Source organism: Brachyhypopomus gauderio, chromosome 5, assembly GCF_052324685.1.
Source record: "Brachyhypopomus gauderio isolate BG-103 chromosome 5, BGAUD_0.2, whole genome shotgun sequence".
NCBI classification, from domain to species: domain Eukaryota; kingdom Metazoa; phylum Chordata; class Actinopteri; order Gymnotiformes; family Hypopomidae; genus Brachyhypopomus; species Brachyhypopomus gauderio.
In genome coordinates this window covers 17,668,642-17,696,343 of record NC_135215.1, presented here as the reverse complement: position 1 = coordinate 17,696,343, position 27,702 = coordinate 17,668,642, and the positions used below count along the sequence as shown (strand labels likewise).

The following is a 27,702-nucleotide window of genomic DNA, read 5'->3' as shown; positions in this document are numbered from 1 at the left end:
GTGATAGAGGGGGTGCTTGTTCTCTGATGCAAATAAACACTTCCCACATTCCATGTATTGTCATTTTATTGTGCTATCTGTGGCGGTGATTTTTGAGCTGATGATTTTGAGTCAATCTGAGGTTATGATATCGGTCTAATTTCTCTCCCTTTCATTGCAAAAATCTAACCTTAATTAACCCGTTCCCACTTCATATCTCAGGCCTGGCGCTTTACTGCCAACGGCTGATTTACTTTTTTAAATTCCTGCCCACTGGGGGAGTCGTTCTCCTCAACTTTGAGGCAAGGGAGTGGCGTATTTATTCACAAACCAGTCCAAACGTCTGATTTTACAAAGTAAGCAAGCTAAGCTTCGTTGTGTTTGGCGAGCGTTCAAAGTCTAACGAGTGTTGGGGACACAATACAAAAGAAACTAGTAAAAGAAAAGCGGGTTTTGAGTGTGTGAGTTGGTGTTTTCCGCGCCACGCCCCGAACACACCTGACGGGAGCAGCTGAGTCAGCGCCGCCATTCCGGGAAGACGGGAGATTACAGGAGGTCGTGGTGCCGCGCAGGTTTACTTGTGAACTTTGGACGACTCGAGATTGAGATTAGATCCGATTTTATTTGGTAAAGATCATCCTCGTGGTGTTCCTCAAACTCCCGAGTTGTTTGTAAAGACGCGTGTGAAGTTTCGGCAGCAGAAGTTCAGCCGCATTCCTCCATTTTGAAAAGCGTCTCCGAAGTTAGTTTTGGTAAGTTTAGTTTTCCGCCGTTGCAGTTTGACTTTATTTACTTCGCCTCTACGGGATGGGGGTAAATATTAAGTAATTAAATAATGAAACTGCAGAACACGAGTTTTGGAAACTACTGAACTGTTGACTAAAGTTTTGGTCTCGCTGGCCTGTTTTCCAGTCACTTCATGGGATGTTTGGGATTGGGGCAGTTTGTGGTTTCCTGCTAAGCTAACTAGCTAGCACATTTTCATGGGCTTTTCTGTGAACAGTGTTAGGCTACCGACGGCATCACCGGTTATCCTGGACTTGGGGGCAGTATTTAAAAAACTTCTAATATTATTTCCACTAATCGACGTGAACGCCAAATCCCAGAGACTTGCCACATTAGGAAGGTATGCTAGTCGCCCCAGGTTAGCATTCCATAGACTCCCATGTTCCCTGAACGGACTGCTCGCTAGTTGAGCAGCTAAATAGCATCTGAGGGGGAATTTAACTGTCAAAGACCTCAAAACAATTTCGTCTTTTGAATTTCTATCCGTATGATAAAACTAAGGGATATGTTGGTTTAAGGGTGGGGTGGGTGTGTGTGTGTGTGTGTGGTGGGGGGGGGGGGGTATACTGCCAGGTCTTTCCTGGTTATAAGTTGCTGTATATGGTCACGATAACCCTCAGCCACTTCTTACAGTACTGACTTTATCTCCAACGTTTTACATAATTACACTTCATTAGTTGTGCCTCACCATATTTGTACACACGCTGTTACGGACGGACGACCGTGTTATCTTTATTTAGTTTCTTATAAAAATTGTTGCGTGTATTTTTCAGAAGAAGCTTGACTCCTCCCATTCATACAGGTGACTCGCCACATTTGATAGTTGTTTAGGCTGCTGCTTTTCAAAATGTTACAGATGTCCTTGGTTGACTGGGCCCCAAACCGTGTGTGTGTGGTGAGGCAGACAAGCCCAGACCACTCCTACTGGCCGAGCCCCCCAGGGCTGGCTGATTATCCCGCTCCCTCCATGCATGATGGCCGATCAATGGAGCGCCAGTCAGCGCATGAACGGGAAATCGAAAAATAGGGCACAGTTTCTTGGTAGCAGTAAAGCCTGTCACTGTATTTTTAACCTGCGCCCCGGCAAACTGACATCATTAGGCAGCACCTGCAAGTATGTAGCGTGCTTGTACCGCGTCTGCTCGTGTTTTCTTTTAGCACTTTTCAGAACTTTTAAGTCTGTTGATTCTCTTTTGTGCCCTCTTTTTAGAGTGATTTGTCCCCCCTTAAAGAGTCTTTCTCTCCACAGAACAACCGAGAAGATGACTAGTATTAATACTGCTAACATCAACTTCAAATGGGATCCCAAGAGCTTGGAGATCCGCACACTGGCCGTGGAACGGCTGCTTGAACCGCTGGTCACCCAGGTAAGACTGCTCAGAGAAACGTTCTGTCTTCCTTTTATCTCTGTCCACATAAGCCCTTTACTGCACTGGAATGTAAATCAGTGGTTCTTTGATTTCATTGGAGCCTTAGGTGATGAGCCATTCTTTTCTTTAATGTACTTTGTGTTCTTAACCTTGTAATGGGAAAGTGTATGATGGTTTGTGCTATGCATTCCTGTCCCGTGGTGTTGAAATGTTCCGGTTATTTTTAGGTCACCACTTTGGTGAACTCCAGCAACAAAGGGCCTTCCAACAAGAAGAAGGGCCGCTCCAAAAAAGCCCATGTTCTGGCCGCTTCGGTCGAGACCGCTACCCAGAACTTCTTGGAGAAAGGCGAGAAGATCGCCAAAGAGAGTCAGTTTCTCAAGGAAGAGCTGACTGCCGCCGTAGAGGACGTCCGCAAGCAAGGTGCCTGTCCTGTGCCTTTTGTGGGGGGGGGGGGGGGGGGGGTCCTTTTGTTTCTTGTATTTGACAGTGTCTCTATACAATACTGAAATCTTAAATACCTTTTTTACTCTTTGGTTTATTGCTTTCTCATTTTCGTAATCTCTTCATAATCCGTTTGCTGGTCTGTGTGGATGACGGCCGGGCTTGTTTCTGCAGGTGGGGCGTGTTCTGAGCAGGTTGTTTACGTCTCAACACAGGGACTTTTCCTTGGGCTTCTTGCCTCAAAGCCTGCCTCAATCTCTTCCTGGGCTTCATTGTGTAATTGTGCAATACCTCATTCTGCAGGTTTTTGTCTCTGCTCTGTGGAGTAGGCAGTTTAATAGAGGCGGTTACCCATGACAACTTCACAAGTCCCTGTTCCCCACTTTTTTTTAAAAGGGTTCATATCCTATTTTTTATTTTATATTTTTTCCTTGAACACCACTTAAAATGTGTGTGTTGCTTTGTGTTCCTAAAATGGTCATAATTCATTTTTATACAACCGTTTTCCAACCTCTCTTTATCCCTTAGAATTAAATAGGCTGTTTTTTACTGCACCTTTGAGACATATATAAGATAAATGAACTGTGTTCTGGTGTTCTGATTGGCTGCTCTGTATTGTGCCTTTTTTAAAAAGCACTCAGAGTTGAAAAATGTCTGCACTGCTCTACATAGGTGGGGTTGAATGGGCGGAGATATGTAAATGAGCATGTTCTTGTGACATTGGAGCCAGAGTGATTTCAAAATTAGCTGTTTTTGTCAATTCCATATATGGAGTGGGAAATGAAGTTTTGAAACTTGAGTGAAATTTAGATAGAAACAATTATTTGTTTCAATAAAATCAGGGAAATTTGGTTTTCCGTGATGGGGTCCCTGTTGATATTAATGCATAGTCAATGAGGGGTCCTGCCTGATCAACACTCTTCGCCAGCTTTACTTAAGCAGTCTGCTTATGTCTCTTGGTTGGTAGGCCCAGATACTGTGCCAGGATGGATGTTTCAATCTTTTGCGTGTCTGTGTGGGCCAAAGAGGATTTGTGCAACATTCTTGACGAATCACACGGTGCCAGCTAATCCCAGCTTGCAGTGTTTGTGCAACAGAGACGTTGGCATCATCATTAGTGGACACTTTGTAAATCATTACTAGCGTTGCAAGTCGTCCCGTTTCAGTGCTCTATGAGGGATAAGAATAAATGTGAAATGCCCGTTTTGGGGTTGCTGGGTTGTCATGGGTGTTGTCAAATATTTGAAGACCGTAACCTGTCAGAGAAAGAGCTCACCATGGTCCTGCTTGTGCGACAGGCTGACTCTGTTATCTCCAGCAACGGCGTGACAGAAATGACCCGTAGCCATCAAGACGGCTGTGGCGCGAGGCAGGATTGAGCCCCCCCGGTGCGTCTCTCTCTGTGTGCACTCCCTTCTGAATTGGACTTAGCACCTCACAGTTCAGACAGGACGGTCTCGTCCCGCGCAACGCTCGTCAGCTCTGCGCTCCCCACCGCTGCTAGCTTAGCGTGTAGCGTGTGCGCGAGCACACGTTGAGCTGGCCTGCTTGCTCTGCCGTGGAATGTCACGCCAGGTTCCACATTCCGTCATTGGAACGCTGGCGGTGTGAAGAAACCGGCGATGGTGCTATTGAGATGGATTCAATCTCCCCGCCGTAGAAAGGCACCCACGTCCTCGCCTCTGCCGTCTCCCTACAGCTGCAGGGGCGGAGGAGAGAGTCAGCAGAACCAACCTGTTGGTTACTGCCTGGCACAGGACCAGTGAATATCTCTACATTCCCCACAGCACAGTTCGGCTGGATGGGATGCCTGACTGGGACAGAAATGCTGTTTGCTGTGGTTCTGACACATGCTGTGATAGCTGGCGTGAGCTTGAGCTCTCCATGCCCACTTGAAGCTTGCAGCTCCAAAGGCTTTTGCAGTCGTTGAGTTCTGTGCAGGGGTTTGAGACGATGGTCACGGATCCCTCCAGGGAAACCCCTGTGATCGGACCGGATCTCCCGACACACGATGGTATCTAATCAGGAAACGCTCGACCGTGGTCGTCTGGGCTTGCGCTAAACGAAGCTTCTTAATTGTTGCCTTTGCGGTTGCCTAATTGCGAAAGACGAAGTTTGTGATTAACGGAGGGCCAGTGGTGAGTTCCTCCGTGTTTCCCAGCTGCTCCAGAACGCTCTAGCATACGTTGAGGTGTCAGAGAGTCCTGAGTGTCTTATTTAGGGGGAACATCAAAGGGTGTTCTTGCCTGTCTCAGGAGAAGCAGAATAACCGTTGGTGAATGATAATGCCGTCTGTGTGCTCCTCCCCCTGAGGTGGGGGGGAGGGGGTAGTATCTGTCTGTGCGCCTCTTCCCCTGGGGATGGGGGTGGGTGTTGGTGAGTATCTATCTGCCCCTCTTGCTTTAGTGTGATACTGACACTCATTAGAAGCGTTTCATCTGGGGTTTCTGCAGTAGTCTGCAGAGTGCGCTACTTTAGAGGAGATGGATGAGAGTTTATTAGAAACACGCCGGTCCCTATCCGGTTGGGGGGGGGGGGGGGGTGGCCATATTGATTTTGCCCTCGGGAGAGAGAGAGAGTGGGCTTGGGGTGTTCTCTCGTTCTCTCTTTCTCTCTGTCTCTCGGGCTTCTCAAAGAGCGCTGTCTGGGCTGAGAATGGGAGTCTGGATCTTCGCACTACCTTTTGTTGCAGGCACCTTGGAGTTTAAGATCTCCTAGGTGAGCCGTTTCTTCCCCTACTGAAAAACTGGTGGTTTTAGATTGCAGTCAAAGGCTGCTCTCTGACCAGTGGACCCCACCTCTACAGCACGAGACTTTAACAGGAAATGGAAACCCTGTGTTCATATTCATAATCTCATGAATCTGCTGTAGCTTGTGCCCCATTCGCCACCGTCTTCTGGTGGCGTTTCTCACGCAGACTTTGGGAAGAATGTGATGCAGGTTTATTAGCATTAAGATCTCAGAAGCAGCCTTTGTGAACTGAGATGTAGCTAGTTGGTTGTCTGTCAATAGACTAATTTGTGCAGGACCGATTAAATGATAATTATGTTTGATTTCTGTGTTTCTAAAACCGTGTGCCAAATCTCACACCCGTGAACTGTAGGTGCATGTGTATTTTTGCATGGGCGGAGACTTGATGTTGGACTGACGTGCACGGCCCTGACCCGTCTCACGTCTGGGAGGGAAGTGCTCCGGCGCTGATGCCTGGTCTGTGTCCCGTGCTCCTGCTCTGTGGAGGAGTCCACAAGCAGCGCCTGTCTCCCCCTCTCCTCCGATTGGTGTTTGTACTGCTCTTACATCTTTACTGGGCAGGCAGCCTTCTCCTCCTGCTTGGCTCCTCCCTTTGTGTTGCTTGTTGGCAGGAGGTAAAGCTGAAGGAGAAACAGACAGCAGCCATCACCAGCTCAGGGTAGTTTCTGTTTCTCTTTTGCCCCAGTCTGGGGGTGGCTGGGTCTGACTGATCCGGCGCTCTGTAGGCTGGAGCCCCTACTGTGCCCCCTGTGTTTGTCCTGCTGGGCCACGGCGGTGTCCGTTCACCGGGTTACACCAAACCATCAGCCCCTTCTGTAGGGGAAAGGTGTGTCTGCTTCCGCTCGGAAGGCAAAGTAGGAAGTGTGCTGGCCCCGCCCCTCTGTGGGAGGGCCTCATGCCTAGTTGCTTCCACACTAACTGCTCCAGTGAGTCTCCAAGCAGGGCCCCCCCTAGTGGTGACCTTGAATCAGTTTCTATTCGGCAGAAGGGAACAGTGGGATTTATTTATTAAATGTTGAATTTGACATATTTGATAGTGTTGAAGACCATAGGACAGTGATGTACAGTATTATACACAGGACACTGGTCTTTTAGAGGGCGTCATGGATACTAAAACTGATAGTGGTGTTGTGCCTGTAAACTGACATTGTGTGCTATCTTGGCACTAATATGACCACAGAGGTTTTCTGGTGTGAGGGTTTGACTGGTACTGATCTCAGCTGATGTGTGTGGTGAATGGACACTGCTTATATGGGTCCCTATTGGACTCCGTGATCAGTGCCATCCTACAGGCAGCTGATCACCACTCTGTGCTACTTGCACTTCTTGGACTAGAAGGGATTAGAAGGTGTTCTTTATATTTCTAGCGTATGGGATGTTTAATCTGTGTGTTTAATCTGCTCTTATTCCCAGCGGGTGTTGGGAGATGTGGTGCTTTAAAGCGTGGCTGCTGTGCTGAGGCTCAGTGAGAACATCAGTATTTGTTCTGAGTCGACATCTATCATAACAGTTCAAATCTGAGGTGTCCTCACAGTTATGTGGTCTTCATTAGTACTAATGATCTGATGATCCTTGTGACTATTCATTAGCTTCACATCATCTCTCTAAACATGGTGTATACCTATACGAACCCCAGCCCGTGTTGCCTCTCCTGTAGAGATCCCCCACCTCCAGGACTGCAGACCCATGTCTGTAGGGACTGTGTTGCCTTTTCTGTAGGGATCCCCCACTACAAGGGTGTCAGAGTGCTGCTCTGTGTTGTGCTGCTGGAGAGATGCATGCTGGCTTGTTTTTCTCCCCCCCAAGTCCAAGACATGGACTTGACTTCACTCACATATGTTTAGCAGGCTAAAGAAATCCCACAAGGGGGCACTAAAAGTATCTGTTAAGAGACTCTACCATTGGTGCTTTGCACGAAAGACACAGCACCCTTGTTTGTTTTTGCTTATTTATTTATTTAGATGTAAATGAGCCGTTCTAAAAACAAGCGAACGTGCCGAATGAGAAGGCTGTGGGGGGGCAGCAATTAAAGAGGTTTGGCAATTAAAGACGTTCAGCAATTAGAGGGTGAACGTGCCGTTCGTTAAGCAGAGTCGAGAAGCTTTGAGAGCTGCTCCAGCGTTAGCGTGTTGTGGGAGTGCGTGCAGAAGGCAGGATGTCTCCCAGCACCTGACAGCATCCCGTCCTGCCGAGTGAATCACTCACTCCTCCTTTCTCCAGCACTCAAACCAAAGCCAGCCAGACTCACAGGAGAGGCGGGTGTGCCGGACGCCGCAGCTCCGTGGCCACTCGCACACAGACGTAGGGCTGAACGATTAATTGCATTTGCGATAATTTCGCGATTTTTAAAAACGCGATTGTCTAATCGCACAGGCTGCGATTTAAACTGGTCACGTGACTTGGGAGCGAGCCGAGCCGAGGACGAAAGGAGCAAACCCGAGCAGGAGGCAGGGAGGTGGAGAAGTGAAGTTAACACAGCGCACTTTAACTTGTTGCACAATGGCTTTCAGAAGCTGACACAACTGAAAGTCTAATACCAAAGAGGGGCAGCACATCAGTTGTGTGAAATTACTTTGGCTTTTAAAAAGATGCTGCTCAACGTCAGGTACCCTGCAAAACATGCCTTGCTACTGTTGCTACGACGCGAGGTAACACTACAAACCTTCACCATTAAAAAAACACCACAAAGCCTCGTATGATATTTGTAAGGCTAAAATGCCAACGACCAGTGCTGCATCTTCAAATACGCAAAAGTGTTTCTCTGCGCTTATACAGCTTTAGTATGCGGTGAGCAGCGAAATACCGTAAAATCACGCATATAGGCGCAATAGGATTTAAAGCACGGATGAATCGCGAAAGCGCGGATAGCTTGACCGCGGTCCAGCAGACAGGGTTCACTGACCGAACCGTTTGAAAGTGTAACTCCTTATGGATATAATTCGAAGCGGCACGCTGAAATAACTCGGGCAGTAACGGAGTTCATAGTGAAAGACATGATGTCCGTTAATGTAGTGAACAATCCCGGCTTCATGGCTTTGTTAAACACACTGGATATGCGCTACCAAACGCCCTCACGCACATATTTTAGCCAAGTTGCTATACCTGCAGGGCTGCCAACTCTCACGCATTGAGCGTCTTAGACTAAAAAATTAGTAGTTCGCTCTGGCGCCAACCACAGGCGATCGATCACGATATAATAATAATACTTACATTTAGTCCATTTTACACCCAGTGGCGGACTTAGCAATTTGGAGGCTCAATGCGAATTTAGCTAGGGGGCCCATCAACATTAATATGCGAGAAATAAGTTCAGGTTCACACTACAAGATTTTAGGCTGGTTTTTCAGTCGCCGACTGTTTTTGTAGATCGCCGACAGAAACTGTGGTCGGACGCAAATCGGGGATCATTCGGCGCTCGCTCAGTCGTGTAGTGTGAACTGCTGAAAGACGCTCGCCGAGCCGTCGCCGAGTGGCTGCCAACTCATCGCAGACGACCGGCAGATATCTAGCATGTTTAATATCTAGCATGTTTCATATCTAGCCCAGTCGGCGACTGTGAGCCAACAGCAGCGTCTAGCTTCATACAACTTTACTACAAAAAAAAAATAATAATAACGAAAATGTGGAGTACATGTACGTTGTTTTTATTTTCTTCGTGGTGTTGCTGGTTCTCGCGAGTGTTTCATTTTCGTGTTCTCGTGTTTTTGGACGGCAGCCAGATGAGTCGGCGATTCCCCAGTCGTTTAATTCGTGAGCCCGCGTCACCGATCAGTCATGTAGTGTGAAAGCCACAACAACTGAAAGACTTGCGATTACAGCACAACCAGTCGTGTAGTGCGAACGGCACAAAAACCTGATGACTGAAAAGTCGTGTAGTGTGAACCTGGCTTTAGCTAGACAAGGGGGCCCTACAGTGGGAGGGGCCCAAGGCAATTGCCTAGCAACGCCTCTATGCAAAGACCGCCTCTGTTTACACCCCCCCCCCCGCAACCCTGTATCTGAGCTGTATAAAAAATGCCGAAACAGAAGTGGAACAATGGGAAAAAATCGCGATTTTAAATCGCAATCGCAATTTATAGATAAAAAATTGCAATTAGATTATTTTCCAAAATCGTTCAGCCCTACACAGACGCCACCACAAAACTCATGTTTAGCATTTCCAAGGCATTTTTTCCATCATCCCTGGACGATGTTATTGACAGTAGGTGCGATGCAGTCTAAAGTAACTCTGAAGTGTTTTTCCTGGAGCTCCCACAGTGTTCAAGCCTCTTGGATGTAACATGAAGACTAGTTGTGCTAGAGCTGTGAAAGTAGCTTTGGTGTGTACAAAGCTTTTAACACTGTGTGTGTGTCTCTCTCTCTCTCTCTCTCTCTCGCTCTCTCTCTCTGGGTCGTGTGTGTGTCTCTCTCTCTCTCTCTGGGTCCTGTCTCTCTCTGGCTCCTGTCTCTCTCTGGGTCCTGTCTCTGTGTGTGTGTCCGTCCTTCAGGAGAGTCCATGCGGCAGGCGTCGGGGGAGTTTGCGGAGGACCCCTGCTCCTCGGTGAAGAGAGGCAACATGGTGCGTGCAGCACGTGCTCTGCTGTCAGCCGTCACTCACCTGCTGGTGCTGGCAGACATGGCCGACGTCTACCAGCTCCTGCTGCAGCTCAAACTGGTAATGCACACACTCTCTCACACACGTGCACGCACGTGCGCACGCACACTCATACGCGCACTCTCACACACTCTCGCACTCTCACACACTCGCTCGTGCACGCTCATGCACACACACACGCGTGCACATGCACTCTCACATACCTTGGTGGGTGTGTCTGGTCGCTGGAGTGCTCTGTGGGGCTGGTACACTCCTACCCTGGGTGGGTGTGTGTCTGGTCGCTAGAGTGCTCTGTGGGGTTGGTACACTCCTACCCTGGGTGGGTGTGTGTCTGGTCACTAGAGTGCTCTGTGGGGCCGGTACACTCCTACCCTTGGTGGGTGTGTGTCTGGGTGCTGGAGTGCTCTGTGGGGCTGGTACACTCCTACCCTTGGTGGGTGTGTGTCTGGTCGCTAGAGTGCTCTGTGGGGCTGGTACACTCCTACCCTGGGTGGGTGTGTGTCTGGTCGCTAGAGTGCTCTGTGGGGCTGGTACACTCCTACCCTTGGTGGGTGTGTCTGGTCGCTGGAGTGCTCTGTGGGGCTGGTACACTCCTACCCTGGGTGGGTGTGTGTCTGGTCGGTGGAGTGCTCTGTGGGGCTGGTACACTCCTACCCTTGGTGGGTGTGTGTCTGGGTGCTGGAGTGCTCTGTGGGGCTGGTACACTCCTACCCTGGGTGGGTGTGTGTCTGGTCGCTAGAGTGCTCTGTGGGGCCGGTACACTCCTACCCTTGGTGGGTGTGTGTCTGGTCGCTAGAGTGCTCTGTGGGGCTGGTACACTCCTACCCTTGGTGGGTGTGTGTCTGGGTGCTAGAGTGCTCTGTGGGGCTGGTACACTCCTACCCTGGGTGGGTGTGTGTCTGGGTGCTGGAGTGCTCTGTGGGGCTGGTACACTCCTACCCTTGGTGGGTGTGTGTCTGGGTGCTGGAGTGCTCTGTGGGGCTGGTACACTCCTACCCTTGGTGGGTGTGTGTCTGGGTGCTGGAGTGCTCTGTGGGGCTGGTACACTCCTACCCTTGGTGGGTGTGTGGTCGCTGTAGTGCTCTTGCTGCATACCAAGCAGTCTGTCACCAGCATGTCAACCAGCTCTGCTATTAGTCCTCTTTAACTCTACTGTGTTACACGGCCGCTGCAGAAATCTGTATGTGCGCGTGTGTATGTGCGCGCGCGTGTGTGTGTGTGTGTGTGTGTGTGTGCGTGTGCGTGGTGGTGAGGGTTGAGGTTGAATAGCTCCACGGGGTGTGTGTGCTCCTACCTTTCCTCCGTATGGCCTGGGGATGACTGAGGTGGAGGGGTCATGGTGGCGCTGTAATATACAAAGCTTTTCTTTATCTTCTGTAGCAATGGCTTTTCACTGCTTTTATGTGCGTCGTATTTATACGTTAAAGGACCCCCCCCCCCCCCCCCCCCCCCCATTCACATTCGTTAAGTAGATGGGTTTAGATTACTTAAAATACAGCTTGAACTGTTTCCATCTTTCTATATACTATATTGCCAAAAGAATTCGCTCAGCTTCCTTGACTCCCATGTGAGCTCAAGTCCCACACCTGTGGCCATGGAAGTGATTGGAAAACTTGATTCCGTTTGGAACACCAACATTTGGATGGGTGAGCGAATACTTTTGGCAATCTATACCCCCCCCCCCTCTAAAATTACAGAAGATCAATTTTTATACTTTGTCCATTTCTTCAAGTGCTTTTCAAATGCGCTCAGTCTGGTGTACTCAGTGGACTGTTCTGTGCACTATTGCTTTTGGGTGTTTGCATGGCTGGTCTTTCTCCATTATGTAGATCTCTTTAATTACTCCTGTCCAGTCATCTATAGTTGGTCTTTTTGGGTCAATGCCTTTTTCCTGGCTGCTATAGTCATTAAGTATTCATCTGTTTGTGCTGTGTGGGAGGGGGCGTGACCCAATTAGAGCCCCTTCTCTTCCGGACGTGCAGCTCCTCTGAAATGTTCTGTACTGTCTCCCTTGCATAACCCCAAAATGTTGTGGAAATTGGAACGTTCCCAAAAGATGTGGCGTGTGTGCGTGTCGGCATGCAGTCCTCCAACGTACTGCAGCAAGATCATTCACATAAGCTGGCGTGTCAGTGGGGAACCGTCAGGGCCCTCTACACCCTCTCAGAGGGCCTAAAATATTCTTAAAACATAAATATATATAATTTATCCTATTTTTTTATCTACTTAGTTTGACAATCGACATCTAAACAATTACAGAAATATAAGCAAATAAATGATTCACCCGTGTCTATTCAATCTGTGTTGGAAGGTGAGGGGTTAAGTGAAAGCCTGTGAGCCTGTGTCTCCCCCTATCAGGACTGTGATGCCCGCTGTTCATTTACAGAGGGCCAGGCAGTTATAATTCAGCGCAATACCAGTTTCAAATGACAGTAAAATTGACCAATCATATCTTCCCTCTTAGTGGGTAGGCTTAACTGTATGATAATTTCCGCCCGCTGTGGCGACGTTAGCTGTCGTTAGCGTACCACTGCTACCTAGTTTCGATTCAGTTTTTTGATGCCCTCGTGCACGTTGTTTACATATTCCTGGGAGCGGGCCCAGGTTTAATGGTTACGGTTCGCTACTGTGGCGTGTAATCAGAAATCTGATTATAGAATAGAATCCATGTAAGCTGGCGAGTAATCAGAAATCTGATTTTAGAATAGAATTCTTTCCATTTTCTAGTTTGATGCATTTCTTCTGTTTTCATGGGTTTTCCAGATGTCTGTCCGGGTTTAATCATTTGTAATTACCATTGGTTCCTTCCTTTTCCTGCTTTGGTTTGGCTTGTTTGAGTACATGTCCATTTTCCTAAATGATTTCTACATCTTAAATCGTTTTCTAGGGCCTTTCATCTCCACATGTGTACGTAGGTGTGTAGGCATTGGTTAATAATGCCGCTAATTAGCATATACCCACAGCCACTTTTCTCTCTGGTCAAAGAAGCGTCTCATTAGTAGATATCTCTGAAAGGCTAGTTCTCTAATACAAATTGTTCTTTTAATGTTTGAGAGCTCGTGACGTCTCCATCTCCTGCGCTACACAAAGCCGCAGTTCACTTCTGACATCCATCGCATTAAATCCCTTTTCTAGGATTCCAGTGCCACGGGTGGATGGTAGAGATCGCAGCTCAGATGAGCTGACTGTTGTCTTGAGGCGTGTAGGGGTGGGGGCAGTGCCGTGGGGGCGGGGTCAGGCAGGGGGGGTGGGGTCACGCACCCCTGCCGTGCACCCTGGCCTCGGATTCCATTACATTCAATTTATTTGCATTAGTTTGCCGGGCTGGTGGTGCAAACTAGATGAGCTGCAGGCAGCACGTGTGCGGCGTTGCGGGTGTGCGGTGTCGTAATGCAGCGTGGAGAGGCCCGGTCACGATCGCGCCCGCCGATTCCACCGCGGCACCGCTTCTGTGAAGAGCGGGCCGAGCTGCTGTAGGATTTCATTTGAAACGTTTGGTGCCGAGCGGAGCGGCTTAATTTGACCTCGGATTCGATTTCGTGCTGGTGCTTCTTGGTTAAGGGCCTGTGGGGTGTGAGGTAGCGAGGACCGAGGTTTTCACTGAAACACTCTCCGCTCTTCCCCTACGAGCTGCGCTGGAACTCTGCCCGAACGCTCTCCATACGTCTTTGTTGTGACTGAAATAGCCTTTCTGATTCCACTCCGACATGATCAATAATTAAGCGTGTCATGCCTGTGGAGGGAGCCGGCGGGACCGTGATGAATGCCACGCCGTCCCACTCCGCTTCCCTCTCACCCTTCCCTCTAATGAGCTGTGAGATCGCTAGTGGATACCACGCCGTTGAATGGATGTCATCCAATTTTACATGTGTTTTCAATCAGGAGCAACATCTTGATCAGGGTTTAGAGTGCGTTTAAAGCAGCGCTGTGCTCGAGAAGCAGGATTTGTCTACAGCAGCAGCTGCTTGATTGTTTATTCCACTCAATCCGTTTTAATGGAGATTTCATATTAAAGCAGCTATTTTGCACTTAGTGCTTTTGTGGTTATAATGGTGAAGGCTAGTTCACTCATCGCCGCTTATCTTAAGCAAGGCCTTATTTACAAAACGTGGGTGACCATTGCTACCTGCCCCACCACCCTCCCAAAAACAACATAAAATACCAAAAATCACTACCCTCAAGCAGGTCGTAGCAGTGCCTGTTGCCAAGATGGGCGTTTGAGGCAAACATTTATTTTTGGTCGGACCGAGATAAACTAAACGGCGCTTGAGGCAAGCATTTATTTTTGGTTAGACTGAACTCATCACTCTGGAGGACCATTAAAACCTTGAAACAAATGCTCTGTTTAGGAAGAGCAGTCAGCGGTCAGGAAGACCTCCACCCATCACAGGGTCTCCCGCCCGCGTCCTCAGGGGCTCCCACCAGTGACTGTGCTTCCTTGCTAACCCAAGCGTGTTTTCTCTGTGCCATTTTCTGCCGCAGGTGGAGGAGAACCTGGTCAAGGTGCGCAACGCCGGCACCGAGCAGGATCTGGGGATCCAGTACAAAGCTCTGAAACCCGAAGTGGACAAGCTGAACCTGATGGCAGCCAAGAGACAGCAGGTAACCCTCCTGGGGAGGCGCTGGTCCTGCGGGCCTGGGTCACACACGCGGGTCAGGACCGCTCCAGTGCTCAGAGCTGCCTACTGTGTCTAATTGAATTTCCCATGAAATGATGGGTAATGTGAGCATATCCTTAAGCACCTGAGAGCAGGAGAGAGGGAGGGGGGGAGCAGGTGTGGCAGGCCAGAGAGACACTCACACTTTAACCCAAAACATCAAATCTCATTCACATCTTTGCTTATCAGGTGGTATTGGGTCTTCCTCCCATTTAAGCTGGGAACAGTCCAGTGCCTCTGGTTGGAGATTAGACACCAATAAGCACGAACGATCTCCTTACCACCAGTTGGGTAAAAGAACCAGGCTTGGAGCAACTGGGGTGACAGAATTCATTACCCAGAAATGTGAATTGAAAAGGGGGAGGAAAAACCTCATTTGAAGGAGCCCCTCCTCCCCTCTCCTGTGGGGGGAGAGCTGTAATTGGGCACATTTCTGAACAAACGTTCCAGGCGGTGTCATGGAACGAGCAGGAGAGTGATGTTCTTGGTCAACTCCAGAATGTCAGCGCCGCTAAACGTTTATCCGCCGCTGCGTTCCTCTCTGGATTCCCGCACAGCCGCCGCCCTGCGTCTCATCTCCAGCCGAGCGGGACGTCTCCCGTCCTGCAGCTCCTCCCCCTCCTCCGTCCAGCAGGTGGAGGCTGCCGTCCATGTTCTGTAGCGCAGGCTGGAAGGGTTCATCAGCATGGACCGTACTCTTGGGACTTCTCCCAATGATGGAGGTTTCAGATGTTGTAGATGAGGTCAGCCTCTCCGGTCCAGTAGCAGTATGTCTCCCCCAGGTGCGAGCTGCTGTTCTCTCTGGTTGATGTCCTCCACCTTCGGGGGGTTTTGGAGCTGCTGAAGCTCACTCTAGGTTTGCTGGAAGGCCAGGGGCGGTCGGAGCCGGTGCTGCCCAGCTGGGTCCACATTGTTTATTCAGAGCTGTGGCCCTGCAGGACTGGTGGTAAATTGTTGCTCTCCATTAATATCATGATTACACAGACCAAACTCTGTGTAATCAAAGTGTGTTGGGCCATTACTGGGCCAACTGAGCCTTTACTGGGCCATTGCTGGGCTGACCAAGCCTTTACTGGGCCATTGCTGGGCCGACCAAGCATTTACTGGGCCATTACTGGGCCGACCGAGCCTTTACTGGGCCATTACTGGGCCGACCGAGCCTTTACTGGGTCATTACTGGGCCGACCGAACCTTCCTTGGGCCATTACTGGGCCGACCGAGCCTTCCTTGGGCCATTACTGGGCCGACCGAGCCTTCGTTGTCAATCAGGCAGCCCTACAACCAGACTGCAGCTGTATGCTATTGTTGGAGTCTCCGGAATGTTCTTCCTCTTTCATGTTGGTTTGTGTGGTCGTCGTCTTGGGAGATCTACAAGGTCACCTGATCACATCAGTATGTTGGCGTTGGTCGCAGAATGTCGGATCTTTGGAATGTTTCAGAAATTCCATCAAGTCAGTCCTGATGTCCGTTAAGGTTTTGTCGGTGTGGCATGTGAGGGCAGAGTCCTCATGACCTCTCCTGACCTCCTCTTACCAGGAGCTGAAGGACGTCCATCACAAAGACCAGATGGCGGCTGCGCGGGGTGTCCTGCAGAGGAACGTCCCCATGCTGTACACGGCGTCCCGCGCCTGCCTGCAGCACCCGGACGTGGCTGCCTACAAGGCCAACCGCGACCTCATCTACAAGCAGCTGCAGCACGCTGTCTCTGGCATCTCCAACGCCGCCCAGGCCACCAGCAGCGAGGACCCCAGCTTCAACCAGCCTGCCGGGGGCGGAGAGCTCGCCGGCGCACTCAACAACTTCGATGTAAGTGGTCAAGATTGTGTGTGTGTTTTCTGGCTCTGGTCTGGTGGTCAGAGCACACACACACACACACGCGCACACACCTCCTGAAATGGAATTAACGGGGGCAGTTTGAAAGAGGCCTGTTTTAGTAGTAGCTGCCAGAATGTAAATGTTTAAGCTAAGTGTTATTAAAATGCGTTTCTAAATCAGCTTTAGTGTGGTACTCAGCCCCTGTTGGGCCTCCGTTAGGAGGCAGAGTTATGAGGCCGGTGTGGTGTCCACACCAACTGGTTCTTAAATATGTGTGTGGACTTGATCGGCGGGACACATGCGTGGCGTGGCGAGCGCGGGATGGCTGAACAGGACGGTCTGCCTTCAGGAGAAGCGCAGGGCTCCGTGTTCCTCTTGGCCGGGAGAGTCGGGCCACGCAGACGGATTGATCAGCCACTTAGCATTTCAAAAGGGGCTTTGCGAAATTGCTCAGTGACATTTAAATGTGAGCGGGTGCAAGTGCAGCGTGGCCCCTGTGTGTCGGAGCCGTGTGATAACAGCGGTCCTCAGATCTTCACCCAGCAGGAGATGGACCTGTGGACGCTCCTCCCGTCACTAAAGCGCACGCACGTGCGCCGCACCAAATCCTCCTAGCTCTGTTTACACACCTGCAATCTGACTGGCCCTTGATGCTGAGACAATAATCCAATGTGAGATTACGTTTATGTGTTTAAACTTAAGCAGGACTAGTGACCTCATGGTGTTGGTCAAGTTTGCTTTGTTAAGCTGTGATTGGTCGTATAGCCTCATCGTGTGTGCAGGGATACGCAGCACGTCGACTCTGAGGTCAAATGCTCGGCGTGAACCTGTGAATGTCCCACTCACTGCAGCATGTTTGGGGGGGTGGTTAATTGTGTGATTGTGTGTGTGGGGTTGGGGGGCAGCTAGTGATGTAACTGCTCCAGAATGTCTGCATGTGCTTCACACGTCTCCTGGACTTTAATGTGTAAATCCGGTTGGTTGTTCACGCCGGTGACTCCTCTATTAGAATAATTATTCAGTTTTAGTGTGTGGCAGCCTGTGCTCTTTGAGGCCGAGAGAGCCAGTGTCCATTATGTATGCTAATCTTTCCACAATTATGGCAGAGAGTGAAATGATACTTTCAGATTGTATGCATAAATTGTAACTTGTTGCCATAGCAATCGATTAATCTTAGTCCAAGCATTTTTCAGATGGCGCAAGTGACTGCTTGTATTACCACTGCGTTATTACTGCCCCGTAGAGCTCCACACGCTGCGTTATTACTGCCCCGTAGAGCTCCACATGCTGCATTATTACTGCCCCCTGGAGCTCCACACGCTGCGTTATTACTGCCCCGTAGAGCTCCACACGCTGCGTTATTACTGCCCCGTAGAGCTCCACACGCTGCGTTATTACTGCCCCGTAGAGCTCCACACGCTGCGTTATTACTGCCCCGTAGAGCTCCACACGCTGCGTTATTACTGCCCCGTAGAGCTCCACACGCTGCGTCATTACTGCCCCCTGGAGCGCCACACGCTGCGTCATTACTGCCCCCTGGAGCGCCACACGCTGCGTCATTACTGCCCCCTGGAGCGCCACACGCTGCGTCATTACTGTCCCGTAGAGCTCCACACGCTGCGTTATTACTGCCCCGTAGAGCGTTATTACTTTAGGTCATTGATTTCTTTTGTTGTTTTTTCACACTCATTATTTAATGATCAGACCTTACAAGATAAGTCTGGATGTCCTTAATCTGTTCTGCTAATTAGTGATGGTGTGTTTAGTGAAGAACCTCTGTGTTTGTAGAGAGGATGGATGGAGCATTTACATCTAGACAAATGAATTTTGTAACTTCACGCGCGCTGTGCTTCAGCACAATTAACCAAATCATGTTTTCTGGGCTCATACACCTTTAGAAGGTGGAATTAAATCACCTAATTAAGTTAAATATTTATACATATACTCAAAATAATTCACTTTATCACATTATTTAATGGTTGTTTATTTTCAAAACGCCCAATCTTAACGTCTTCACTTTCTCTCATGTTTCGTCCTGGAATTACAAGAGGCTCGTATTTGTTAACGTAATACAAGAGAACTGTTCAGTCAGACAGCTATTTGTTGTGAAACGAAGTAGTTACACTTTCAAGCATTTTCAAGTACTTTAGCCTAAATTCTAGGGGTGCGGGAAATTTTCAATTGTTAGATGCATCTCGATGCACCACGTGGACGATTTTGAATCGATTCACAAATGACAACAATCGATTGTCTAGACGTTAGCTGCGCACATAACAAAGACGCAAGAAGAGCGGCAAATCCAGCCGACCCTAACTTACTGAAGCCTGGTTTTATACTTGCGAGGGTCCGCACGGCGAAAATGACGTAATCGCGGTGACTTCGCCCGTGCGCGAGGGTCTCGCGCGCTGTCAATTTGCGAGGTCGTGCACCTCTCGAGTTTTGTAACTTCGCGCGTGCCGCGCCTCAGTGCAATGAACAAAGTCATGTTTGCTGGGCTCATACACCTTTTACAAGGTGGAATTCAAGCACTTGTACGTCACTTTCAATGTCCATTTCTATATTTCCCAGCACGTTAAACTTAATTAAGTTAAATATTTATACATATAGTCGAAATGATTCGAAATAATTCGCTTTTTTTTATCACATTATTGTTTTAAGTCAGCTGCTAGCACATAATTCTACTCTTGTGTGGAAGCTGTGGTTTTGGTACCACATATTTGTTTGTTGTTTGCACATGTTGGTTAAGAGTTGGCATTTGCTGAACTCTGTTAATTTACTGCAAACATGCTGCTACAGGTGCACTTTTTTAGTTTGTATTTCTTTGTTCAGTTCTCTGGAGTGTGGCCTTGTACTTGACATATTGCTTTCGTTTGATTAACTATAAAATAAAATGGGAGTTTTAAAATGGAAATAAAATTGAAGTTAATTCATCATTGATTCCTACTACCAAGATGCATCAATAATCGTTTTATAATCGAATCGCAGACCTCTGAATCGTAATCGAATCGTAGAGTGCTTGGAGATTCCCACCCCTACTAAATTCCAGCACTTTCAAACCTGAAACACAAAGCAACATTAAAATTCATCAGGTAAATGTTCCTTCCCTGTTTTTGAGGGTTGTTTCTTTATACTACCACATATCGTTACGGAGAACACTGCAAAGAATATAAACGCTTCCGCCGTTCGCACGAGGTGTGCGGAGTCGTGCGCTATAGTCACTCGTGAAAGTATAATCCATAATAAATAATCCAGCCTTGACACGGCTCAGGGATTACGTCACACGCAGCGCTGTGCGGCCGTTCCGGTTATTTAAACTAATTTAAACAACATGGGTCTGTGGTGGCAGCTGAGTGCAGAGCGTTGAGAAACGATTTCGATTGGAATCGTGTGCCATAGGTTGCCGACCCCTACCATAGACTAATCTAAAACTGGCATAGGCCTCTCTGCTGAGCAAAATCCTTGTGAGGACTTTTAATGGCGGCACCTGGAATTATGACAGCACTTATATTTATATATATATATATATATATATATATGTATGTATGTATGTATATATATATGTATATATATGTATGTATGTATGTATATGTATATATGTAATTTAATATTAAATTAAATTTAATATTAAATATTAATTTATATATTTATACCCCTAATATATATATAATTTTATTATTTATATAGAGATTTTTACAACAGTTGTTGTCACAAAGCAGCTTTACAAGTGCCGAGTCCTAGCCCCCAGTGAGCAAGCATATATATATATATATATATATATATATATATATATATATATATATATATATATATATATATATATATATATATATATATATTAGAGATGGAACAATAGATCGGACATGGATCGGAATCGGCCGATATTTAATAAAAAATAAAATATCGGGATCGGCGATATCTCTCCATTTTGACCGATCTCGTTAAACAAATTCATAACCGCAGCTTGATGAAGAGTCAAGAATTACATCATTGTAATACCTTATCTGACCACTAGACAGAGACATACTGTATTATACTTTCATCTTCAACAGAGAACACGAGAACAAGTTAATCATTTTACCGCATGTGCTGACAAAAATGTCGTGTGTCTGGCAGTTTTTTACAATAAGTAACACGGACTCGTCCGTGGCATTTTGTAATACGTGCAAGAGTAAGGTATCTCGTGGTGGATTGAAGAAGGCGGCATTTAACACAACTAATTTAATTCGGCACTTAAGAGTGCACCATGCCGCTTTATATAGCGAGTTTCAGCGAACAGCAGATGAAGCGCGAGCGTCTTCTAGCAAAAAACAAATAACCCAGCGAACTGTGCAGACTACATTTGACCGGTACGAAAAGTAGCAGCAACAGCCAAAAGGCTAAATCAATAACAGCTAAAATGATAGAATTTATAGCGCTAGATAATCAGCCCTTCTCAGTTGTGGATGACGTGGGATTCCGACGTTTAATATCCCACCTGGATCCACGATATGATATTCCCAGTCGGAAATACTTTTCAGATATTGCTCTTCCAGAGCTGTATCAAGTGGTTTACGGCCACATAGAACAACTTATGAAAAGTAATATCACATCACTGAGTTTCACAAGTGATATATGGAGTTCCGACGTCAGCCCCTCCTGCATGTTAAGCTTAACAGCGCAGTGGATTGATGCAGACTTTGAGCTACGTAGCGTCGTTCTGCATGCAAGTGAGTTCACAGGTTCTCACACAGCTAGTGCTCTGATGGCAGAGTTCGACAGCATGTTCCAAATGTGGTCAATTCCAAAAAATAAAATACATGTTATCTTGAGAGACAATGCACGAAACATCACAAAAGCAATGCACGATGCTGAACTGCCGAGTTTGCCCTGCATGGCACATTCAATACAGCTAGTAGTGAATGAAGGGATTTTGTCACAACGCAGCATCAGTGATATTGTGGCAACTGGAAGACGGATTGTTGGCCACTTCAAATACTCATCTTTGGCTTATTCACGCCTTCAGAGTATACAAACTCGGCTGAACCAACCGGTCAAAAAGCTTCAACAGGATGTTCTGACAAGATGGAACAGCACCTATTATATGTTACAGAGTCTATTGGAACAAAAACATGTGTTGGGTGCTTACGGAGTTGAATATGATTTACCGGCCACTTTCACCACCAGTCAGTGGGGGGTTGTTGAAAACATTGTGTCGTTACTCTCACCATTCGAAGAACTAACTAAAGAAATTAGTGCTTCCACCGCTACAGCTGCCGACGTGATACCCGCAATCGGAGCTTTAAAACGTTTTTTACAGAGTAGTTCTGAAAAGGATCACGGTGTAAAAACATCAAAAGCTACCCTTTTGGAAGCAACCGAACAGCGGTTCAGCACCATAGAGGCAGAGAGGCTGTACAGTGTGGCTACACTCCTAGACCCGAGGTGAGATGAGGAAATAGCTATTTAAATAGTATTTTTAATACACTATGCTTTTTATGCCTGAGTATAACATACACAGAAACGTTTTAATATAAAGTATTTTCTGCACCATAATGCACCGGCTTATATTAACTTCACTCTGGTCATTAGATTATTGTCGTCAGAAACTGTGACGTACATGAAATGAGCCACTAGTTCATTGTAGTCATTAAACTGTTGTTTTTATTGATTGAGGGAAATGAGGGTTAAATAAGTAAACAGAAAATTGTAAATAAAACACATAATAACGTACATCAACAGTACATCGACATAACGAGCGCACGTACGGTGCGTGTTACGTAATGTTCTATACGTATTTTAGAACTCACAAGAATTATAAAGCGCAACACAGATTTTTGAGAAAATGTAAAGGCTTTTAGGTTCGTATTATAGTGCGGAAAATAATACAATCAACATTTTTCATTAGTCAGATTTAACGGTTACCTTATGTTATTTTTAAATGTCAGATACAAGGACCGGTATTTCTCCGCTGAATTAAAATCAAGGGTAAGGGATGAGCTCATGGATGTGTTGAGTGCACAGACAACCCAGTGTTACGGTGAAGAAATGCCAGGACCCAGTCAGGACAACACTGAGAGACCAACAGAAACAACACGAAGGCCGTCATTAGCTACATTTTACAACGCAATGCTGGAGGAAAGCAGAGAGGTCAGAGAGAACAACAGTCCGATAGCATCCCAAGTGCGTTGCTATCTTTCAGAGGCTACGATTCCGCGGAGTGCGCAACCATTTTCGTATTGGAAAATTAATAAAGAGCGTTTCCCTGCACTTGCCGAAGTCGCGCGTGATTTCCTCTCCGCACCCTGCACAAGCGTGGACAGTGAGCGTTTGTTTAGCGCTGCTTCAAACATTTTGACCGAAAAGAGGAACAGATTATCCACGGATAAGGCTGAAATGTTACTCTTTATAAAGCGTAATTTGCCTTTATATTTAAGCATTACGAAGCATTAAGCATAAGCATTATGCAAACTTAAGCATTAAGATTTTTTTTTTTTAAGTGTTCAATAACGGCAGTTTTGACCGCAATATAATTATTTTAGCACTTTAATGATTGCAGTCTTGGCAATATTTGTTTGATTGTTTTTATAAGATTTGCTATGTTTATGTAGATAAGTTGTAGTTTATTTGGATGGTTTGTTTAAAATGGTAATAAATATGTTTCAACCATGCTTCATTGTTTGCTTATGGTAATATGGTAATACTGGTATTTAGCCCCGCCCAGGATCGGATCGGGATCGGCAGATCTCACTGAAAGGAAATCGGAAATCGGGATCGGCCTTAAAAAGGCAGATCGGTGCATCTCTAATATATATATTACATTTTTTAGATTAAAGCAGGATATTAGTCACCAGGACTGGTCCAGGTGTAACAGCATGACTCATTTTTATTTATTTAATTTTTTTTCTCTCTCCATCTCTCATCCTCTCTCTTTCTAGCTCTCTTCCCCTCTGTCCCTTGGGCTCTCTCACTTTCACGCTCTCTCACTCTCTGTTCCGCACACTACAATTATCCCCGTCACTCTTGGAACAAAAGCGGCAGTTCCTGTCTTTCTCGCCAGTTTTTCAGGATCTTGGAGGCTTCTGTTTGTTTCCTCCATCGATGGATTAATCACCCGTGTCTGTGGCGTCTGTTCTGCGGGCTACTAGTCAGTGGAGCTCTCAATAGGGCGGTTGCCCCCTGCGGACGACCTGGTCCCGCCCCTGGTCCCGCCTTCTCCAGCTCGATGGGCTATGGCGGACAGTCAGCCTCGATAAATCGCTGATGAGTTGAATTAGCTGTTAGACTGAGCAGTGAAAACGTCTGATGTCCTTCAGCGACTGGCTGACTTGAACACAAAAGAGGCCTGTGTAATTGTATGCTCTGTAAAGAGAGACAGCCTCTATTGTTGATAATAGCATTTGTGCTATTGATTGTGTTTGTTTATTAGTACTATTATTTTTTTTGCTTAATTTTGAGCTGTCAATTGAATTAGGAGTACATATGCAGAACTATAAATCTTCTGTGATTTCAAACAAATTGGATCAGTTTTTTATAAACCATGCATCAGCTGCTAACCCCTCCTAGCTGTGGGGATGATCCATCGTGCTTATCTTCTGTTTACGCTTTGTCCTGTCCATGACTTACAGGAAGCTGTCAGAACGCAGCTGGACCCTCCCCCGTGTGAGCAGGACAGTGCTGATCCCCACCCGTCATGCCGATCACGGCGTGTCCCGTGATTGGTCCTGCTGCCCCCCCCTCTGTATCGATCACAGCGTGTCCCGTGATTGGTCCCGCTTTGCTCTGACCTTGGTTTGCTCCAGTACGTTTTGGCGAAGTTATAAAGGCGCTGTAGCTGGGATCGATCCCCTGCACTGCAGAAATATTACCTTATTACTCCGCCTGGCCTAATGACACCCAGCTGTAATGAAATAAAACTCGCCTGCCCTCTCACTGCCGTCGCGGCCCCCCGCTTCTGTGGGGCTGATGGGAACCGCTTAGCGTACACGCCTAATGTGAGCACGACATTTGGCGACGCTGTCGAGCGGGTCGGAGGCGGCGGGACGCAGTCAAGGTGCTTAATCCGCAGCAGGAGCCGTTTAATACCGTTTGATCAGATCTGTGGCCTCACGCCCGGCTTCGTGGGGCAGAGGCTGGGCTCGACTCCGTCCTCATCCAGACACTCCTCCGCTCTCCTCCCCCACTGCCCCGCCCCTTGACAGGGGCGTGGCCTGCTTTACGCCTGCGTGGTGGTGCTGCAGCTCTCTAATCCCTTTGTGGGGTCGGTCACTCGGCCTGCTGATGGAGCTCCATCTTGGGCTTTATTATACGTAGATTGTTAACCAGACCAGTCCTCCTTCAGGCAGGGGCTCCTGGGAGCTGTGTGGCTGGAGGGCGTGGCCTCCCACAGTCTACTGTCTGCCCACGGCAGACGGGCATGTCCGGCAGCTCTGGTGCGGCTGCTACCTGCTGGTTTCTCTTAGTCACTCACAGCTTGGTTTTGGCCAAACGATACAGAAAGCTAATACACAATGTGCTTTCGTGAAACTGCAGGATGTGCCTTATTCTGCATTTAATGGCTTTGGTTACACCTTCCACAAAAGGTGGGTGTGTGTGTGTGTGTGTGTGTGTGTGTGTGTGTGTGTGTGTGTGTGTGTGTGTGTGTGTGTGTGTATGTATGGGGGGGGGGGGGGGGGGGTCTTCAAATGAGCTGTAGTGACTGGTGCTGTCTGTTCTTATTGATACCCAAAGGTCCTTGAGAAGTCATTGAGTGTGAAGTGGGAGAACACACACACACACACACACACACACACAGGAAGCAGAAGCTTGAATTCTTGTTGCTATCCAGCCAGATGGCATCTGCCTTAATGGCAAATTGTGTGTGTGCACGGGCGTGTGTGCGCGCGCGCAGGCATGCATGAGAATGAGCGAGTAGACGAGGTAGCATTTGAGCGTGTGTGTGTGTTTGGGGGGGGGGGGGGGGGGGGGGGTTATCTGTAATTTCCTGGTGACCACGCAGAAAGCTGCTCACACACACATTTTTCCACCTCACTTCTCCCTGCCTAATTCCCAGCACAGGCAACTTTGCGGTGAGTCACAAAAAGGGGTGGGGGGGGGGGCAGAGGGAGAGAGGGGCTTGTTGCCGTGGCAACATGACACGCAAGCAAAGGAGGTCAGATCAGAGCATTCTAATAAACTCAAATTTAAGCTGCCTTTTTTTATAAAGGCGTTTCAGCAACTGGTCCAGTGACTTATTCATATTTTAACTGTCGATTCTTGGCTGGTATATCAGTGAGACTGTGCTCAGCCTCCTGTAGAGCAAGACCCAGCCATGTCTCCTCTCTGTGTGTGTGTGTGTGTGACCTCACGAGCCTGTATACTGGATTGAAAGCGTCGTTGGTCTTAAATGGTGCCATCATTTCGGCGATCCTCCACATTCACGAAGAGCGTGTGCTGTGTGGGCGGAGTCAATGCAGCTTGTGCGGCGTGCTCTTTACTGACACCCACGTGCCTTGTGGTCAGCACAGTCCTGGAGTTCAGGGCAGTAATGAAGACCATTAGGGTGTTGAACCTTCTCCTTTAATGCTTCGGCCAGCCTATTTCCAAAATAATTTTTTAATTGCGTTATTGGCATGAAATATAATTGAACAACTGGTGCCAGAACGATGAACAGAAGTATTCATAATTGTGGTCAATCTGTGGAGAACGATAGAAAAAATCACGGCCGTGATGGAGAAACACGTGCACTAATATACATGTGATGACTCATATCAAATCCAGGTTCCACACACTTTGGATTGAAGATGCGTCAAACATATTGTTCTCGGTTTGTATTGAGGTTAAGACCAATCGGGTGGTGGGTTCCTGCTCCACCCGCCGCTGGCCTGTTCTCCATGGGGTTCCACGCTCCCTGTCTGAGTCTGGTCGTAGAAGCATGCTTGGGACTCCTCACATGCTGAAATGTGTTCTTCGTTTAAATGAATTATAACATTAATATTTATTTATTGAAACATTTATATTTCATTGTGTATTTCATAATGTATTTGTTGTCGTTGGTTTTGTCTGTCGTTTTGAGTTGAGAGGGTGTAGGGCAGGGGTGGCCAACCCGCGGCTCGCTCTTTGCCTGGTTTCATGCGGCTCCCCAGCCGGTCCGCGGGCTCACCTGCACAAACGGGGCGACACACTGCTACATTTTCGTGGTGCGCGGTTAGTTTACAAGCCTAGCGAGCCGCTAATACTTTTAAAACCGGCGCAGTGGAAAACACGCATTTGACTGTCTTCACAGCTAATAATTTACACTCGCCACCCCCCCACTCAACCGATTACGCTCGACCCCCCCCCCGCTCAACAATCTACACTCGCCCATGTACGATGTGGCTCTTTGCCGTAACACAGTAAGAAAAGTGGCTCTTGGTCTATGACGGGTTGGCCACCCCTGGTGTAGGGCGTTGTTTTGTGAAGGTGTTTGGGTCTGTGTGGGTGGAGGCAGGAACGGTGAGGTGCTGGGTGGGGTCTGGGTGGAGCTGGGATGAGGGGGTGGGCGAGGTCGTCTGAGGACAGCCACCCAATTGTGCTGTGCATGTCTGAACACTGAACGGTGCTTTAAAGCTTAACGCAATTCCAAATGACATTTTCCTCTGGGAACTGTGTCCCATGAAGAGTCCTTCTGATGAACTGAACCCCTACCTCACTGCCATATAGAAGCACGAGTTTAGTCATTGAATATTTTTAGCCAAAATGTAATTGGTGGGCTGAATATATTGATGGATCTTTTTAGTATATCTTTTCTCCTTTTAGTAATATCTTGTCTGCTCCACTCTCTGCCCCCCTGTAGAAGCAGATCATCGTGGACCCCATGAGTTTCAGCGAGGAGAGGTTCCGCCCCTCTCTGGAGGAGCGGTTGGAGAGCATCATCAGTGGCGCCGCCCTCATGGCCGACTCGTCCTGCACCCGCGACGACAGGCGTGAACGCATCGTGGCCGAGTGCAACTCTGTGCGCCAGGCACTACAGGACCTGCTGTCTGAGTACATGGGCAACGTAGGTGCTCTCTTCTCTCTCTCACACATACACACACTGTCCCTCCTGCCTCTCACATACACTGTCCCTTCTACTGCCTCACACACACACACTCACTCTCTGTATCTACCTCACTACCTCATACTCCTACCTCACTACCTCATACTCCTACCTCACTCTCTCCCCCACTCATACGTGCTCCTACATCTCATACATACTCACTCAGTGCTCACCACGTCATACTGTCTCACTTGATGCTCACACCTTCAGAATAGTTTTACATAACTCTGCCTGCAGGTCTCAATTAGATACTTGTCCCATTTGCCGGGTTGT

At 47.9% G+C, this 27,702-nt stretch overlaps 1 protein-coding gene across 1 annotated transcript; it reads left to right on the top strand.

Annotated features, from left to right (window-relative positions):
- Nucleotides 1-293: 293 nt before the first annotated feature.
- Nucleotides 294-27,639, top strand: LOC143514668 (catenin alpha-1-like). The gene is made up of 7 exons (XM_077006141.1): nucleotides 294-731; nucleotides 2,015-2,132; nucleotides 2,363-2,558; nucleotides 9,818-9,984; nucleotides 14,407-14,526; nucleotides 16,119-16,388; nucleotides 27,187-27,639. Exons 2-7 carry the CDS (start codon nucleotides 2,028-2,030, stop codon nucleotides 27,622-27,624), a joined length of 1,296 nt encoding a protein of 431 aa, XP_076862256.1. The 5' UTR covers nucleotides 294-731; nucleotides 2,015-2,027; the 3' UTR covers nucleotides 27,625-27,639.
- The last annotated feature ends 63 nt before the right edge of the window (nucleotides 27,640-27,702 follow it).